Raw genomic sequence first — 19,631 nt, 5'->3', positions numbered from 1 at the left:
CTCCGCTTAAAAGTAGCACCAGGCAATTTGCAATTAAGGGTCTCGGGAGTTTAGCTCAAGGGCACCTGTCCCGTTAGAGTTTATGTTCATCGCGGGTACCGGAAATGAAAGTCTTTCGGTCACAGGCCACGTTTCGACCCACTCTTCCACAGATGTTGCAGTAATCACGGGTGGGCTTGTGTTAAGATTGCCGCCATATAACATTCCTAAATAGAGACATTAAACTTGTTCTTTCTTTGTTAAGAGGGCCTTTTAAAAATTAATACCTCTATCTTTTGACCTTTTCCTCCCTACCACCAGGAAGGTTGTTTAGTCTGCCCACTTATCGCGAATGATAAATTATATGCTGCTTATGTGCAAGTGACATTGACCAATGGAGACATTAAGCAGCCTTTAATGGTGTAGGAAGAGCACTTGGTTGTTTGGCTTCAGTTTAAAATTGCAGGGAGGTCATAAATGTGGGGAAACTCCGGTCCTCATTAAAGTGTTTGATGAGAACCTTTAATGTTGGAGATGTTTGCCCACAGCTTTGAGATTTCGCTCGCACTCCAGTGTGCTTCCGTGGACTCACATAAGGACTGCTGTGCTTGAATAAATACACGCTAGGGCAAAAGAGCCATCTAAGAAAAAAACATAACAGAACTGAGGAAAGTGTTGATCAAGTCTAAACAATGATGATTACATTGAGTCATTTGACGATGCGAAATTTCAGGGTTTACCCAAACGGAAGGGCCTTTTCCTGCTTCAGACCCAAAACACTTAGAAAACGATGAGACTATTGTGAGCTTTGGTTATTCTTTAAAGGATCTTTAAAGTATTTGGAACTGTGTTACTCTCTGCCGCCATCAACATGCTTAAAGTCATAATCGCAGCTTTAGTAAACTCATTCATGATGCGCGTGCAAGTACGTGCATTTTTTTTTCCTTTCTTGGGGTACGGTTGAGTTACTTCCACTATTTTGATGCTATACTGATAAAAAAACAAACAAAACAAAAAAAAATGTAAGGACGAGCAATCATTTCAATTGGTTTAGAAAGAATATTCCTCAACGTTTTTGGGCCAGCACTTTTTTAATTGAAAAAAAATCTTGAGACGATGCCCCATGCATGTGTGTCCAAACTTTTAAGAAAGTGATCCAGATTTTGTAAGCTGACAATGTGTGAGGGCTGGTCGAATTTACTCGACCGTTTTATGGCAAAGTATTTCGTAAATTTACCCTACGTGAAAGGTTTGCAGGGTTTGATCAGTATCATGACCTCGTAGCTTGCCTTTGTAGCATTTTCATTTGACTAGGCATGTTCAGTTTTTTTTTGTTTTTCCCCACTGAAAGGGGGTGCCAAAGAAGTGAATTCAGTGTTACAACTCTTGCTGTATGTTTGATTTCCTTTATTGGGTCCACCAACAGCATTCAGTCATTCAGAATGGCAGGTAGGTTATAAACCAACAATACAATAAACATAAATAAAATTTACTTTACTTTTATTGCAAGTTCCACATAAACCATAAAGCAATTCAGTGATATATAATTTAAAGAAACATTCACTATCCTAACCCCCCACAAATGTTTGAGCAGAACAACTACAGTACCCAGAAATCTCTGCACTGCAGAAGTGCTATCATGTGACTGTTCCAAGTCTAAACTTGTATTTATTCATTTGTTTGTTTTTGGTTGGATTTTTACAGAATTTTAGTCATTAGGTGACCAAGCCGCTCAAAACCAACCTCTAATGCCGAGTGCTGAGCAGGAAGGCACTGGATACAAATGTTATAAGTCTTAGGTATGACCATGACGTCAAGTTATAATGAGCGGCTTTAACCTGTGACCTCCCAGGGCCCAACCCTGAGGCCCCCGGGCTGGTCTGAGTCTAAATATTTGCTTGTTGCAAAACTCATCTAAAACAGCGATCTCAAAGAACAATATTAAACGGCTTAAAGTGACAAAAATCAACGCATGCTCAAATGAATAATAATAGCAACAGTCAAACTGGAGCAAAATGAAGGAGGACTTACTGGCGGCGTTTCGCTTCGTTTGAAGCACACTTACTTTTTAAGTTCTCTTGACTCAAGCTCCAATCCCCATTACTGTGGTGCTTCCGTTTTAAACTCTGGAAGCGCAGTTTTGGATTTCGGTAAAAATGTACTCCAATTTCTACTTACCCTGGAAGGGTTCAATGGACTTTCCCTTTTTATTTACTGTCCCCGTTTATTAATAGGGACGGTGGCCAAAGGGCTACTGCCACCATTTGGAGAAACTGTGATTTTATTTTATACTGCGGTCAACATTACTGGCGGACCACATATTTTTTATTTTCACGACAAATGTCCTGGGTCAGTAGACATTTGATCACAGGCCGTATCTGCCCTGCGGGCCAGACTTTGGACATTCCTGCCCTACTGGCTCCAGTTTACAGTTGCACCATATACCAAATTGGGTATAGAACTACATCTTAGTACAGACATTACACGTAAACTAGGAATCCATCAACCATTTTAACAAGTACAATAGAACACAGTTATGAATTAGGTTTTTGCTAAACTAAAAAAAAGCAAAAATCACAGATGGAGCTGGTAACAGCAGCGTCAATTATGCACAACATGAAAGTTAAGTCAATGTTTTCAGAACAGTCGTGATATCAACGAGGCATCTTTTAAGGGGGAACTGCATTGTATTAAGCACCTCTTGGTGGGAAAAAAAAACCCTTCATCAATTAAAAAAACCCTGATGTTGATTTATATAATAGGCCAAAATACCCCAAAATCTCAAAAAGTCTGGGAAAAAGCAGAATAAATATGGTATTTTTGGTCACTTTTTTCCTCCTTTTTGCATTATAGCACTCATTTTTTGTAGCACTGTACCATAGATACAGCCACATCTAGTGGTCAAATAATATATACTGTCCATTTAAAAGCCTAGCACATAAGAATAAGAACATTTGCACATTTTTTGTGAATATCCCATCTTTACTGGATAATGAGTCTCTCCTTAGTTTATATCTCACCAGCCAATAAAAAACATTATTAAGGAAGAAAAAACACATATAAGTCATATCTGGTGTATAAGTCGCATTTCGTTGGGAAATGTATTTGATAAAAAAATAACACCAAAAACACACATGTCATCTTGAATGGCAATTTATGATGAGAATAAAATAGAGAACACAGTATGGTAAATGGGGTTTTGGACACACTCAAATATGGTACGTCAGTAATGATGTAACATATTAAGACTTAATCAGAAAACTCTAGCATAACCAAACTATCACCTTCACTCCTAATCACTAAATCCAATCAAATATTTGTCCTTGGTGTCACTTTTACCAAGAAACAAGTTCCGGCATGTCCCGGAGGTGGACGATGGATGGGTTGTTTGCGCTTGTACATTGCCGTTATTGTTAAAATCCTCAATACAGGCCAAGATCGCCCTCATGTAGTTTGGTTTGAGAATAACTTTTGAAATACAGAACCGTAACAAAAATGTAAAACTCAATGATATATCAATGTGTTAATAATTTCACATACACATCTTAAGTCGCACCCATGGCCAAACTATGAAACAACTGCGACTTATAGACCGGAAATTACAGTAGTTATAAATGTACTGTCAATAGATTTAATTGGATCTAATTGGAAAGTTTTCTGCAGCACAATAGTTCATGACACAGTCAATGAGAAACACTCCTTTAAATTACGCATACACGTATTACACTAAGTAACAATAAATGTAACTATTTGACGATTTTTATTTTTATTATTTAGATGGCAATACCTGTTAATGTATTTCTAAGTGTCTGACCTTTTAGTACACTTTTACTCATAACGTTATTTACGCAGATACCCTAATAAGGATTTAATGAGGGATGTGTTTTTTTCCATTGCTTTTTGGCACTTTGGATTGTAAAATGTTATGATATGGCGTCCGGGGCTATTCTAACAGCTCCCTTGTCAAAATATGTCCTGCAATACTTTACGAAGTGTGCTAAAATGTTGAAATATTTAAAGTGTCTTTCTCTTTTTTAAAGAATCCCTTCCCATGGCAGTGATCATCGGCATTGCCGTGGGAGCTTTCGTGGCCTTCATCGTCCTCATGGGCACCATTGGCGCGTTTTGTTGTACCCGCTCCCAGAGAAGTAAGTCCACCCGCCATCATCACACGCAGAGAAAAGCTGTATGCAAAACACCATCAACATGTCCATCTGTTGTAACTGATCTCGTTTTTCCACTCACTCAAACAATAGCCACTATAGCTATACAGTGGTACCTATATTAACAAGCTTAATTCGTTCCAGGAAGGTGCTTTTAGCTCGAATTGATCGCATAATGAGCCTATTTTCCTAATGATAAAATAATAAGTGGTCTGCTCCCGTCCTCAAAAAGCATACAATTGATCCCTAAATAGCTATATAACGCATATTTATGATCATTAAAAAAACATATTAAACACGAAAATATAAAGTAACAAGATAAACAAGCAAATGTCCCAGTGTTGCAGTACCAAATTTGGCCACCAGGGGGCATTACATTCCCCACAAAAGCAGACAACACAACAACAAATGTCTATCGATTTTGATGGTATTTATTAGGGGTATCTTAACATGAAACCTAGCTAAAAACACCCGCGTAGATTAAAGTACAAGGCCTAAACTGTTTACATGTTTATGAATATCAGTTGCGACGTATTATAACCTATAAGTCATATACCAACACACACAGGTGGGGGAAGCAGGAACTGGGGCATGGGTGCTCAAAAAAGAATTGCATTTAAAAAAAAGAGGTACAAAGTGGCAAACAAGAGTCAACAAATCGGAAAGAAAGACCAGACCGGAAATGGAGATGCAAGACACAAAGTAAAAACAACAAACAAGTGGGCAAGCAGGGTTGGGTAGGGTTACTTTAACTGGATTACTTTCAATTACTTTTGGATTACTCCAATACCAACTATGCTAATAAAAGACAAAAGAAACTAAATATGAATAAAATTACTAAATTTTGTGCAGGCTTGGGGAGTAACGGAATACATGGAAAGGCAAAAATGATGTTGGCAAGCTGTTTGGATTTATTTTCATTTTGTTTCTGTCGCATTTTATGTTAGTTTTGCCGGAGATCTAAGAGATCAAAGCCAGGAGAGAAAGCTTACCACGTGTTGTGAGTCATAATTTGATTCATATTTAGTTTATTTTGTCTTTTATTAGCATATTTGGTAATGGAGTAATCCAAAGGTAATTGAAAGTAATCCAGTTAAAGTAACCCTACCCAACCCTGTGGGCAAGTAATCTACTAACAAAATGTCCTAACAAGAAAAACAAAAAACAAAATCAGAGGTAGCAATAACAATGGAAATTATAATGACCCAGCAACGTATGCTGTCCAAAATGTCATGACAAAGGGTCAGGTAAATTTAGCGCCCTACCATATCTTCAAGACGTAAAAATGTACTGTATACCTAAAATTAAAGCTCCTGTAACTTTAAATAAACGTACACACAAGAGATATATCAGCGCAAATTTTATTTCCATACCTGCATGAATGCATCATCATGCTGGTAGTAAGTAGACACAAACGGTGAGTGGTCTGAGGCGGTCCCTAGTGGTAACCTCTGGGACTGCTCGTCAACTAGACATTCCTATGTGTACATATGTTCAAAAATTATTATACTATCATGAAATTCTCGTATTTAAAGAGGTACCACTATAATGACGAAGGACGGATGACGAGATCACTTCCTCGGATGGACATGCGAAGCTTATCAGCCAGATTGCATTAAGGACTCATTTCACGCAAACTCGGTCTTGCTGCATCACATTGGATGTTATTTGCATCACTGCCACCCACCTATGTACCGAGTGACTCAGGTTGGAGACAGTCAGCAACTGTCTCCTTCCAAGGAGCGAACAAAATGTGCTACTGCTCCCTTCAGCATGTCTATTGTCTGTATACTACAGAGGAAGCGCACCTGGTTATGCCCTCACTGCCCGTCTCCATCTGTGCTCACCAGAGAGAACTTGCAAGCAAAATTAAAACAGAAAGTAAGAATTTATCTGACAGTATCATCAGCATTGTCCCTAACACAATGAGCCGCCACAGAAGGTTGTGTGCGATTGCGTATGTGTTCAGGGTGAGATAATCTGTGGCTGGCAGGAAACAATTGATTAGTCGTGTGTTCTTGTGTTTTAATGGTGCGGCTATCACACACCCAGGGATGTCGCTAAAATCTTCCAAATTGTAAAGCTCACTAGGGGAGAATAGATTGTCAACAAATACAAAATGGTGTTTATGCAAGCTTATTGAGATAAATATGCTGTATTTTTGTGACAGATCTAAAGGGAGTCGTTTCTGCAAAAAACGACATCCGGGTGGAAATTGTTCACAAAGACCACAATGCCGCCAGAGAGAACGAAGAGCACGCCTCCATGAAACAACTGATGGTGAGTGTGAGTGTCACAATGTATTACTTTCCCTCCTTTCTTGAATATTTTGTGAAGTTTTACCAAGATAGATAGAATATTAAATAGGGATTGCCAACATTTTGAAATTTGAGAACTTTGTGTTTTTGACAGGGTTGGGTTACTTTAACTGGATTACTCTCAATTACTTTTGGATTACTCCAATACCAAATATGCTAATAAAAGACAAAAGAAACCAAATATAAATAAAATTATGACTCACAACATGTGGTAAGCTTTCTCTCCTGGCTTTGATCTCTTTGATCTCCGGCAAAACCAACATAAAATGCGACAGAAACAAAATGAAAATAAATCCAAACAGCTTGCAAACATCATTTTTGCCGTTCCATGTATTCCCTTACTCACCAAGCCTGCACAAAATTTTGTAATTTTATATATATTTATTTTCTTTTGTCTTTTATTATTATATTTGATATTTGAGTAATCCAAAAGTAATCAAAAGTAATCTAGTTAAATTAACCCTACCCAACCCTGGTTGTGAATTACTCTGAAGGGCTACCAGTTTTAATATGCATGCTTATAATAACAACTGTATCCTGTTATTTATTTGTTTTAAATGTGTTCTTATTATATTACTACTAGGTGTTAAATTTTAATGTTAAGCTTACATTTTCATGAACCAGAACAGGATCAGGACCCAAACGTGTGACGTTACTCACACAAGCCTTTTATTTTACGGGAAATGGGGAGTCATGCACGTTAAGCAGCAGTCTTGCATGAAATTATAGGATGCCAGAGGTCGATGAGATCGATACCATTTGCCCGAGTTGATATCGGACAGATGGGGTCGATACCGGACTGGACGGAACAGACAGGATAGATAATAAAATAGGATATCGAAAATAAACAGGACAAACTAGACGGGAACGAAAACTGGAGAGAATAATAAACAGGACAAAAATAGACAGGAACGAAACCAGAAACAGATATTAAACAGGACAAAAATAAACGGGAACAAATCCGGGCAGGGACTTTCAACGGGAAAAACCCACGTCTTGCGGGGCAGAGGTTCGTTGACGGACTGACAAAGGAAAAATGAGAGCACTGAGCTTAAATAGACGGAAAGCCATTCTGTCAATGAGCCGTAGCTGGCGCCACACGGGCGGGGCCAACTGGGCGCCATGGCAACCATGACATTAATTCGCTTAATCAACAAGAAAAATGTTTTCCTCAAAAAAGAGCAGGGGAATTACCGTAAAGCTTATACTGTAAGGCGCACCTGATTATAAGCTGCACTCAGTACCATTTTAAAGGAAAAACAAAGTGTACATACATAAGCCGCACCTGACTATAAGCCGCACGTGTCAGGACCAGAACGGAGACAGGACCCACTTGCGTTACGTTTATCTCAGTTTTATTGGAAGAAAGGAAAGGGTTGCCCCCACGATATGGTGATCACTGGGCGCGGGAATCGGGTTTCTCTAAATGCAGAAGTGGGACTTCCGTGGCTAGCGATGGTGGCGTCGGGAACGGAAAATGGGTCAGTAGCCGGGACACTAGAGCAAAAACGTGGTCTGGGTCGGAAGCGAGTCGTAAGCCAGGAAAGGAGAGTAGACGTGGTTGAGGACAAAAAAGGTCGAAAGCCGGAACGGGAGAGTAGACGTGATCAGGATCAAAAATGGGTCGAAGCCAGGGGACAGACAGGAGCAAAAAACAGGTTGGTCGGAAAAAAGGCTTGCCTAGTGTTAACTGAGGTTCGCAGACGGACTGACAACAGGGGACAGATAGGGGTTTAAATAGGGACAGAGAGCCAATCAGAGTCCGAGGCAGTTGCCGCCAAAGGAGTAGGCACAGGTGAATCATATCGGTAATCATGACAGCATGTGCTCATATTCAAAAATGAGATATTTAGAAAGAAAGACAGTACACAAAAAAGTACTTTACGGTACCTTTACTCTTGTTCTGACTGCCCACATCATGCCACATATCATTGGAAATATTGGGATTCAAGAAATGATGACCATGACTATCAAAATACACACATCAGAAACAAATCCCAAACACGCTGAAACAGGATACCCGAAAACTATGAAGCCAAAGTAACTCACTATAACATCCACTGGCCGTCTTCATCTTCTTTGAATGTCTGTGAAAATGGCTTTGTTACATCAAGGACAATCCATAGAATCCAACCCTGTAAAATATTTACTTCAAAACTCATGATAATCACAAGATATAAATAGGAATCAAAATGTCTGCTTCGTTGGACGTTACACATTTGCCACATTATTTCCGTTTGCAAATAAACAGATTTGTAATATTATTACCAATATGTGAGTTAGCGCGCCCCTTTCGTTTGTATGTTTTTTCATGATGAGGATCTGTTCATTCTGGTTTTATTTATGCACAAAGCGCAAAGTTACATTAAACTTACGTCTTCTTCGACACATATATTCAACGTGTCGCAATCTCACCTTTACTGCTTGGGTGCCCCTTGTGGCCGTTACAAAAAATGTCTAAATTTACAGCATCATTGCATAAGCCGCAGGGTTAAAAGCTTGGGAAAAAAGTTGCGGGTTATAGACAGATCTTTAAGGCACATGTACAATTGATTGTGTAGCATTTTTAGTGTGAGTTTAGAAGGAAATATTTTTAATATTGCAGTTTCCTTAGATTACTAAAAAGAAAATGCTGAATGGAATATTAAATAGACAATGGTCTCATCATTTTAAAATAACTACACGATTTTTTTGTTCTTCTTAATTCACGCTCTATTGATTTGAAGGTGATTTACTAATTTGGTTAGAAAAAAATCCAAACAGTGATAAAAAAACAACAGAATGTACTCAAGCTTGAGTCCATTTTCAAACATTTCAACAAGATAGCGATTGCAATTAGATGGATTTTCTGCTGCGTTAGAAAACATGGTGGGTGTATTGTGGTAAGTGGAAATAGATTAATAAATATGCAGATATTTTCGATGGCTTGTTTGAAGTGTTTGACCTGCAACACCAAACCAACTATGTTTTTTTTCCCTGGTTGCGCACAAGTACCTTGTTTGTTCGAAAATTCAAGTAAAATGCATTACTCTACAATAGACATGTTCTAAAACAATACATATGATTACTGATGCGAGGCACATGTGCGCGCTCCTTTGGAACCAATTGCTTCGGACTCCGATTGGCTCCCTGTCACTATGTTAACCCCCGTCTTTCTGTCACCTGTTGTCAGTCCGTCTGCAAACCTCAGTTCACGTTAGGCAAGCTTTTCGAACCTGACTCACTCCTGTTCTGGCCCACGTCTGTTTCCCGTCTTAGACCCATTTTCTGATCTCGACCACGTTTTTTGCTCCCCCGTCCCGGCTACTGATCTGTTTTTTCCGCTCCCAACACTGCCATCGCTCACCACGGAAATACTACTTCCGCGTCTGAGCAACCTGCTGCCCGTGACCAGCGATCCCTGGATTGTGTGTGCAATCCTTTCACTTCTTCCCAATAAAACTGAGAGAAACGTACACAAGTGGGTCCTGTCTCTGTTCTGATCCTGAAAATAAAGTTTTTAAGTTTTTTAAGAATTGATTGAGTATGAACAGACATTGATTATGTCAATGATTTCTTATATTAGTTAGAGGGAAGCCTTTTAATATCAGAGACTACTTGTGAGGTGCTACCAATTTAATATGGATATCCACAATGACAACTATCATTCTATTACCGTTACTTTGTTTTTACAAATGATCATTCTGATATTACAAGGTACTAATTATTTGGATTAGTTAAAAAGGTTTAGTCAATCAAAAAGCATATTTTGAAAATAGTACCAGTGGATTAAATATATAATTGATAGGCTTTTTTCATTAGATGTTACGTTATGTTATGTTATGTTATGTTATGTTATGTTATGTTATATAGTCTATGTAAAGATGCAGCTTATGTAAATGATTTAATTTTACAATTAGAAAACATAAAGTTGATATACATTTATCATTTATATTCGTGGGTTTGGTTCTAATTTGAAACCCTGATAGGTGAAATCCCTAATGTAGAAACATTCATTATTTTTATTTTTTTAATTATGCAATTGAATACTTTATAATGCATTGAAATCCAAAAAAACAACCCTTTTTACAGGCCCAAGCATTTGTTTAGTAATATTTCAGTAAAAGTATTCATTTCTGACCAATAACTACTATATTTAGGACTGTTTCACAGTTCACAGATCCCTTAACCGTCTGGCTTGTTGGGGCACCAATGAGGATGCAACTCGGGACAGCTTTTTCTCACTGTTGACAGTTCCTGTCCTGTTTTAGATTTTGGCAAAGTTGGCGCTTGTTCATTCCTTAATGTTGTCTGGACTGTTCAGCCAATTAGTAATGCAGAATCCAATGCACAATAAAAATCTGTGAAGTATTCAAACCTTGAAACCGTGAAAACTAAACCACTGTATCGCGATAGATAATTATTTCCAAAACAAACGATTAATGTGACTTTTTGCATTACTTTCAAATGTCCTAGAAAAACAGAATAATCTTTCACTTCCGAAACTAGTCATTGGACTACTATGTCATCAGCATCGTGGATTTACTGACATGATTACCGATATGAATCACCTGTGCCCGCTCCTTTGGCGCCAACTGCCTCGGACTTTGATTGACTCCCTGTCCCTATTTATACCCCTCCCATCCATCCCCTGTTGTCAGTCCGTCTGCGAACCTCAGTTAACACTCGGCAAGCCTTTTCGACCCTAACTCCCACCTGTTTTTGCTCCTGTCTGTCCCCCGGCTTCGACCCGTTTTTGATCCTGACCACGTCTACTCTCCCATCCCGGCTTTTGACCTCTTTTGTCCCCGACCACGTCTACTCTCCTTTCCTGGCTTACAACTCGCTTCCGACCCCGACCACGTTTTTGCTCGCCTGTCCCGGCTACTGACCCATTTTTCCGTTCCCGACACTGCCATCGCTCGCCACGGAAGATCCACTTCCGCGTTCAGAGCGACCTGCTTCACGCGTCCAGCAATCCCCGGGATCGTGGGCGCAACCCTTTCTCTTTTTTTTTCAATAAAATTTGTGAGAAACGCAATGCAAGTGGGATCCGTCTCCGTTCTGGTCCTGACATTCACTAGAAAAGCTGCAATATTCATTATTTTATAATCACGGATATAGGAAAGAACAAATAGTCAAGGCTTATAGGCTAAATGAATCGGTACAATGACGTTTTATTCCTGAACTGCTAATCCCACAGTGGGTGTACTTGTATAGCAACATGCCTGCAAGGTACAGAAAGACCGTTTTAAAGCTACACCAGGGTTAGGGTTTCTGTGCTTGCAGGGTAGGAAGGAGTATTTGTAGAAAAAAAACGTTCTAGTCCCCCTGTCTTCCTCTGCACAAAAATGTCAACTTGCAAAAGTGCACTTTGTTAAAAGAAGAGCAGTTCCAGGTGTGCATTATTAATGTTACCTGCCAGCATCGAAGGAAGGTGTTCGAATAATGCTAAAAAAGAACGAGTGCTAAAAGTTTGATTCTTCTGTCTCTAGCATTCTTTTGTTCTTTGAACGGATGAGTTTTTCAGAAGCACTCAGACTGCTTGATTTTCACTCAGGTGGAACGTGGGGAGTTCCAGCAGGAATCTGCTCTGAAGCAGCTGGAGGTTTTGCAAGAGGAAGAGAAAGAGTATCAGCACATTAAGGTACAGCTCTTGATCAATGGCAGCATGAAGACACTGAAGCGGCAATGGGGAGAGAAAATGCCTCTGGGCCACAAATACAGTTCAAGAAAAATAACACGTATTCTAAATGATATGCCCCTGGGGCATAAGTGTCTTCCAGGTCGAGTTTTTGAATAATCAGATAGTGGCTAAATGAACTGGAACCTTGCCTCGCATGAAAAAAATGATTCATTTTTGAGATGTAGTGTATAGATCTGGTTGGACTACTTCCCAGGGTGGACTGAGCGGGCTTGTGAATATTAATTAACCTAAAGGTGCTTTTTTAAGGAGCAATACTCACATCTACTCTTACATTATATTTACAATATGAATACAGATTCTGCCCTACTTAAGAAGATGTTACGGACGATTGTTCCCAAGTTGAATTTGTTTGTAAGTTGCTTCAGTGCAGTATTTTGAATGGAATGTATGTTTAAGGTTTTATTAGTATGCTTAAGGCTTTTATAAGTAATCTGTATTGTTTTATACCGAAAAATAGATATTTAACAATAATATGCTCTATAAAGATAGATAAAGTGAGGTTTAACCTACTTTTGGAAGCTGGGCTTCAAGAGGTCCACCTCCGTGGTAGAGAGTGGACAAAAAAAAAGCGAATCAACCATTTTCAACCGCATCAAGCTATCTTATTCCACTTTAATTTGATAAGAAACAGCTCACCTCTTCTTTACACTTTACACCAACCATATTGAATGGATGCACAAGATATTGAACAGCAAAAACTTTGTTCTTAGCGCGCTGGAGATACAGTATACGTAGTATGTTTACACACAAACTAGGAAGTAGAAGCCGGATGTCTTCTTCGGGGTGGATGCTGGGTGACCTCTCACAGCGCCACCACACGCCGGTAGCGGTGGAATGAAGCACTACAGTAATGTACTGTGTCATGAAACGGAACGGGAAGCAGGAAGTAGGAACTAATTTGCGTAGACGTCCTCACACTTTAATTGAGAAAGAAAAGTTGTCCAAAACACAAACGGACCAGACCAAAAAACAAAACGGGTCAAACACAGGCAAAACTACAAACTAGGCATTTCCAGAGTTAAACAGAACTTGCAGGAATCCCTCAGAATGTTACACCCAAGTGCAACAAAGTCCAACAAGTATAACCATGCATAAACAAGTTTTCAACAACGATCTGGCAAAGCGCAGTTCAAAAGGGCACCTTTAAGTACCCACAGGAGTAATCAGAAAATGCGAGTCAGCCGGTGTCAAGGGCCGATGCCAGCTGGGCGCCATGGTAACCGTCCAGAACCCGACAACTGTACTCGGAAAAATGGTGCACAGAATACAAAATCTAACTTAAAGCAATGTCCGGATATTTTTCGACATCCCGAAAGAGAAAAAATTATCTACCATTTTACTTAAGTCGAATGGTTGTAAGTAGGGGAGTGTCTGTAATGGTAAAGGGGAATGATTTAAAATGTTATGGATTGCTAAAATTAGGTATCGCAGGGTAAAACTCTTTTGCTTTTTTAGCTGGTAATTGTGTTCATTTTATGTCTAATTTTTATTTTACATATTTAACTTGTAAATATTCAATAGATAATGGTTCAAAAACGGCAAGCTATGACATCACAGTATGTGTCTCGTTCAGGGAAAAAAAAGAAAATGACGATATTCGATCAGCCCACATTACTCATTTGAACGATTTTAAGCATTTGTGTTTCACATTTAATTATATTTGCATATATCATAGTTGTAGAACTTGGTCGTGTCTCCTCTTTACCTCTCTGTAATGAGCGTGAGGCACTGGATAAGTGCAACATCAACACTCGCATAGATCTGTCGTGCTGTTGTGGTTATATTAGCTTCTTAACTTTGACAAGTACAATCTTTTTCGATATTTTTTTAATTTTGTTTTTGAAAAATCAGAAAAATACATGCTTACAGTACAAAGGAATTTGAGTTGGGACAATTATATTTATCTTAAAATTTTTGTTCTCCTTTTTTTTTGTTTTCTTTGAGATTTTTCTTGTTTTTCACCGGATGTATGACATTATGAACCCAAAAATAAAATAAAATCCACAAAACTATATATTGACAAGATTTTTTACGCAACCAGTCAAAACAATATTTAAACAAATTTAGGGGTCAATGCATTATTTGAATAAATGAACAATTGACTAATCTAAAGAAACATTTTTAATATTTCTATTAGACTTGTCTGACTTTTAGGAGCACCTCATCAGTTTTTATCAAGCAAATGTACGGAACAACCTTGTAATCAATCTTCTAATCTGAAATATAGCTACAAGACCATTTTAAGTGCATTATTTGCTCTATTTTAGCGGTTCATAGTATTCTGATGAATACACCCTCACTAAAGTAAAGCACTCAAGAAAATGTGTTTAATACTATTCCGCAAAAGGGAATTTTATTAAAAAAAACAAAACATGAGACTCTGGACTAAATACGAAAAATAAGTGACAGAAAAAAGACAGATGGATAAACGTGAGATTACTTTACATATGCATCTCAAGATATCTCATTGAGTGAAATGTTCCATTTGTTTACAACCAAAACTGTGTAATACCATTACAGTGTTTTCAAAATCCATAAAAGAATCTGCAATCGTACCCCAAAGAAAAGCCCGAATCAGGCTGAAAATGGGACCTGGATTGTGTGCCAGTATCAAAAACAAAGCGTGAGTCACAGCCACACAGCTTGAGCTTACTGTTGGCATATAACAACAGACAAGAAGGCTAAATCTGGAAACTACATAGCTGTGCTTGACTTCAAATTCTGTGCTTTGATCAGTGGTGCCATTGAGTGCAAGTGTCCTCTGATGACAGTTTGTTCCTGCACATTGGGAGGAAATGTAAGACACGAGTGCAGTCAAATAGAAGCGTTGTGATGCGTCACAGAAAGCATCTGCTTTTGTTTCCGTGCATCCAGTTTACTTGTCGATGAGCAGACGTGAATGAATGAGTGCTGAAGGAGGCGCCCGGCTTTCGTTCTCCTTAATGCATTAGTTCCTTTTAATTGATGTACAAACGGTTTGCTGGACAACTTCCTGCCTGTTATTATCTTTTAAAGGCTTCCTCAGGGGGTTATACTGTTTTGTGGTTCATTTTAGACCCTTACGCTTTGTTACATGAAATTATCTTATTCCACCGGCAGATAATGCAAGGGCTTGACATTCCACATCTGTTCCAGCTGATTTTTCAACCTTGGGTACTTCTCCAGTTTCTTGTGTTCCTTCTTCCTGGTGTTAGAGTAAGCTAGGATAGCCACATCTATTATCGCCACCTTCCTCTGCTCTGTGTCCACGACCACTATGTCCAGTTGGTTAGACAGGAGCTGCCCGATGCCTGGAAGCTGAAGTCCCACATGATCTTGGCCCTGTTTTTCTTAGCGACCTGTGGTATAGCCCAGCGGGTTCTGTGTATGTCAATGCCAGACTGGTTGCAAATGTTCCTGTATACAATCACAGCTACTTGGTGTTGCACACTGATCTTGCTAGCATCTTACACCCTGCGACTATGTTCTGGACTGTTTTAGGGGCATCTTGGGCGCGAACTACTCTGTTAGATCCTGGCCTATGGCTCTTGCTATGATCAGAGCACCTTTGTTGCCTGTATGTCCAGCAGTTTCCAGTTAATGGTAGCATGCTTTGATATCAGCCACCTTCTCTGCCTGACTGTGGTACATTTCATATAGGGGGCTGTTCTATCATAAGTTCTACTCATCCTCCTGTACACTCTCATCAGGGATCTGCTGCCCGAGACATTCACTTAGCATGTCATCTTTTGGGGCCATGTGATTGATGTACTCTTGGATTTTTGAAGTTTCATCTTTGATCGTGGATTTGATGCTCACTAGCATTCAGGAGCCCTCTTTCCGCATAGCGTATGGCCTCATAGTCCTGGTCTTGGGGTGGAATCATCCATGGATGGTAAATGAGCTTTGATGTCTTGATGTCACCGGCTTCTATCTCCTTTTTTGACCAGTTTTATGATAGCAGCGGGGTATGTGATGACTGCAGTACATGTTTATACATATATATCGTATATACTGTACATATTCTTCTACTGGATGAAAAATGTATTGTTTTTAGTGTCATATAATGTGAGCTAAAAATGTTCCATCCCTGGGACATTTCTCATCTGTAGATACGCGTCTGTGTAGGATCTTCTTGGATATTCTGGCATCCACCTACATGGAAGACTCTAAATTAATTGCCTGTAGGTGGCGATGTGAATGCCTGGCAATCCTGTGATTGACAGGTAATCAGTCTACCCAAGCCCTTTTTGCAGTAAGTCAGCTGGGATCTGCTCCAACTTCCCTGAGCTAGATCCGGAAAACGGATGAGCATTTACCCTCCCCTATAAGTGCTCCCCATGTAAATGCATCCGTAAATCAACTCGGGTGCATTCATTCAGGAAGCATTTGTTCTGAAAGATAAATTCGGTAACAATTCCCAAAGATAATGTGATCAGTCTGGCACAGGACAAAAACATTTAATTGTCTTTAAAAGGAGACTCCCTATAGAAATGTCATTTTAGAAAGTGCAGCATCCCGGTGTGGCTCGAACTAATTTTGCAAACTCCCTTGTGTGATTTGGCCATGCTTACCTGCTTTTCTCCTAGGATATATTGTTTTATTTTTGCACTGTGGGCACAAGAGGGATTCTGAATAAGAAATAAAGGCAAGGAACAAACAATTTCCCCGTCGAATACTGACGAGCCGGTGTGGGAAATACTGGGATTTATGATATCTTAAAAGCAGAGTAGTGTGGATTGAAACGGATCTGGTTCTGATGCATTTTGCTTTAAAATCTCAACATCGTTGAATAGTTGAGCCCTCCACCCATTAGTTACTTTATAATTTGGATTAAACCAGCCCAACATTGTTATTTTTTTTATTAAATAACTGAAATTCAAACTTTAACAGTAAATAAAAATAAATAGAAATATTTCTATTACAACTGGTTCAGAACAAAAGTCCAGAGATAAAAAAGGCAAAAATGTAACTGAAATACAAATATAACTATGTCAACATGACAACTTTATTCTCTTACATTGCGGAATATTTTAAAAATGAAGTCAATTTGCAGATAGTATAAACAATACGATGTAAACACCTTTAACAGTATAAAAAAAAAAAATCCGACTACAGTACAGTGCAAAAGTCAAGAGAGTCAAACCTAAAAATCAGCAATGTAAGGAAGAAGCCCTTTTGACTCAGTCGCCAATGCATAAACAGGTTTTTATTCAGGAACAGTAATGTGTTTACATTTTAGATTTCAACTTGTTGCTTTCTGTTAATGTGTTTATGTAAATTTGCCAGAGTAGTTGCCTGCTTTGCAGCAATGTTATAAAGATACAAACACAACAAAATTAGCAAGACAAATATAGCACCTTCCATTGCACAATATTTGAAAACTAAGTCAATGTGCAGATAGTGTAAGCAAGACAATAAAACAAACACCTTTAAGTCTATTAAAATAGAAACTACTTCAACAGCAATAACTGTTTTGCAACAAAAGTCAAGAGAGTCCAACCAAAAAAAAAAAACAATGTAACACAAATACACATATTCTATAACAACAAAAATACTGTAACCTCCTAGACTCTAAGGCACAGCCAAAAACCACAAGTTCTCAAAGGATTCCAAAGTAAGCCTTATAATCCAGTGTACCTTTAAGTAAGCATGGTAAATAAATTAAACCATGCACATTTACGACATAATGCTTCCACATACAGAAACATTTATAAAATAATCCATTCATTTTCGTTGTGAAAGCAGATTCCCTAGTCCAGACTGTCAAGGAGGAAGTACAGAATTTGAAAGTTAGAATGTATATATAATGCATCGATGCACTGACAACATTATTACAGTGTTAGTGAATTGAGGAGACTGTATTGATCTCAAGACTATAGTATTGATCCGAAAGAAGTACGTGCTTGTTATCAAGAATATCAATATTTTGATTTTTTAGCAAACTCTTACTGACGAGAAAGACAATTATCCTCTCGTGCAGGCTTGCAATCTCCACATTATCCTTTTATCCTTTCCCCGACATCCAAATCTGTGCAAACCCGAGCCCTAACCAAACCCTTTCCTGCAGCCGAATCCATTTGGGCGCTCAGCCCGCCTGATGGTGCAGACACCCCAACGTGTTTAGCTCCAATTAAAACTGCTGTGTGATTGAACTTTGCCGTCACACATTGGATTTTGAGAGATGAGTCATTGTGGCCTGCCTAATTAACAAGATGTGTGCTTTTAAGGTTAGAACGAGGCTGACTAAATTCTAACGCAATTTGACAACATTTGCTGTAATTCGCATGACGCCGCCTGCTTGAGACAGTCAACAATTAGGAAGGCAAACTATGAAAATAACATTTTGCTCTGGGATGGAAATCCAGGTTGAGCAAGTAAAAAGCCTACCACTGTTCAAATGAGCTTGATTAACCACACAAGTGCTTAAGTTAATTGGGCAGAATTTTAAGGGATGGTTAATATTATTTTTTTAGACAAATAATCAGTAGGAGTATTTAACATTCCATATTGTTCAATAGAAATAGGGAGTAGTGTTACTAATTAGAAAATGACTAATACATGATAATTTATTTTTATTTTTTTTCCTGAAGACTGCAATTAAATAATGTTATTTTTAATTTGTTTTAGTTGTTATAAATAGACATTTATTCAGTGAAAAAAGTATTCTTATGCGAACAGATACTAAATATACTCATATATAACACAAATTTAGAACTGTAAAATACAATATTGTTTGAGATGGATCATATCTCATCTTATTTTAATTTAGTAGGTTTTGTTGGTTTTTATTTGTGCCCATTATAATGGGTTCAAAACAGTAGTAATAAGGACATGTGGAAAACAGTGACAAATCAAAAGTAGAACAATTATTTTTCTTTGCAAAATATGAAAATGTTGTAGTGTTTGGCACTGAAAGATTTAAATATGCCATGCCATGCCACACATCTTTGGAAAGCTTAAACGTGTGATAAATCAAGATATTATGACTATCTCAAAATGCACTCGTCACAGAAACATCACTCACCATCAGTCTGAAACAAGATACCAGAAAACTTAAAAGCCGGTATGACTCACCCAAAAAGTGCTGTAGTGTTCCACTCCTTGAACGACTCGTCACAAAAATGGTCTTGTTATATTTCCGAAAGTGCAGTGAAACAAACCATTTACAATATTTACTGCAAAACACATGCAATAGCTGGATGTCAGACCTAGACCTCCGCACCGTCGGGCTGCCCGCTAAGCATCCAGCCGCCATGCTGCGCTTCCTTGTCTTTATTTATTTCATTTATTTTATTTGTAAATGTGTGTACTATACCTGCGAAAGTTTGAATATTTCATCTTTTTTAAGCAGTTTAGAGGTATATTTATATCACATTGTCTGATCATGTTTAAAAAATAAACAATAAATAATTTGCATTAAATGAATAGTAATGCATTTATATTTTTTTACAGTTATTGTACAGTTAAATAATCCATTATACTTTGAAACCAAAGAACAAACCT

The 19,631-nt window shown here is 38.4% G+C and overlaps 1 protein-coding gene across 1 annotated transcript in view; it reads left to right on the top strand.

Moving 5' to 3' along the window:
• kirrel3b (kirre like nephrin family adhesion molecule 3b) overlaps positions 1 to 19,631 on the top strand; it is a 320,980-nt gene that overhangs the window by 298,594 nt on the left and 2,755 nt on the right. Inside the window, exons 14-17 of the mRNA XM_088345714.1 lie at positions 4,020 to 4,127; positions 5,940 to 6,023; positions 6,313 to 6,422; positions 12,000 to 12,086. Coding sequence (XP_088201840.1) covers positions 4,020 to 4,127; positions 5,940 to 6,023; positions 6,313 to 6,422; positions 12,000 to 12,086 — 389 coding nt within the window. The remainder of the gene's footprint in view (positions 1 to 4,019; positions 4,128 to 5,939; positions 6,024 to 6,312; positions 6,423 to 11,999; positions 12,087 to 19,631) is intronic.

The sequence above is a fragment of the Urocampus carinirostris genome, chromosome 10 (assembly GCF_059441175.1).
Source record: "Urocampus carinirostris isolate Australia breed hairy pipefish chromosome 10, RoL_Ucar_1.0, whole genome shotgun sequence".
Classification (NCBI taxonomy): Eukaryota; Metazoa; Chordata; class Actinopteri; order Syngnathiformes; family Syngnathidae; genus Urocampus; species Urocampus carinirostris.
Note: the sequence above shows the minus strand (reverse complement) of the source record. Positions and strands in the feature narration are given on the sequence as shown.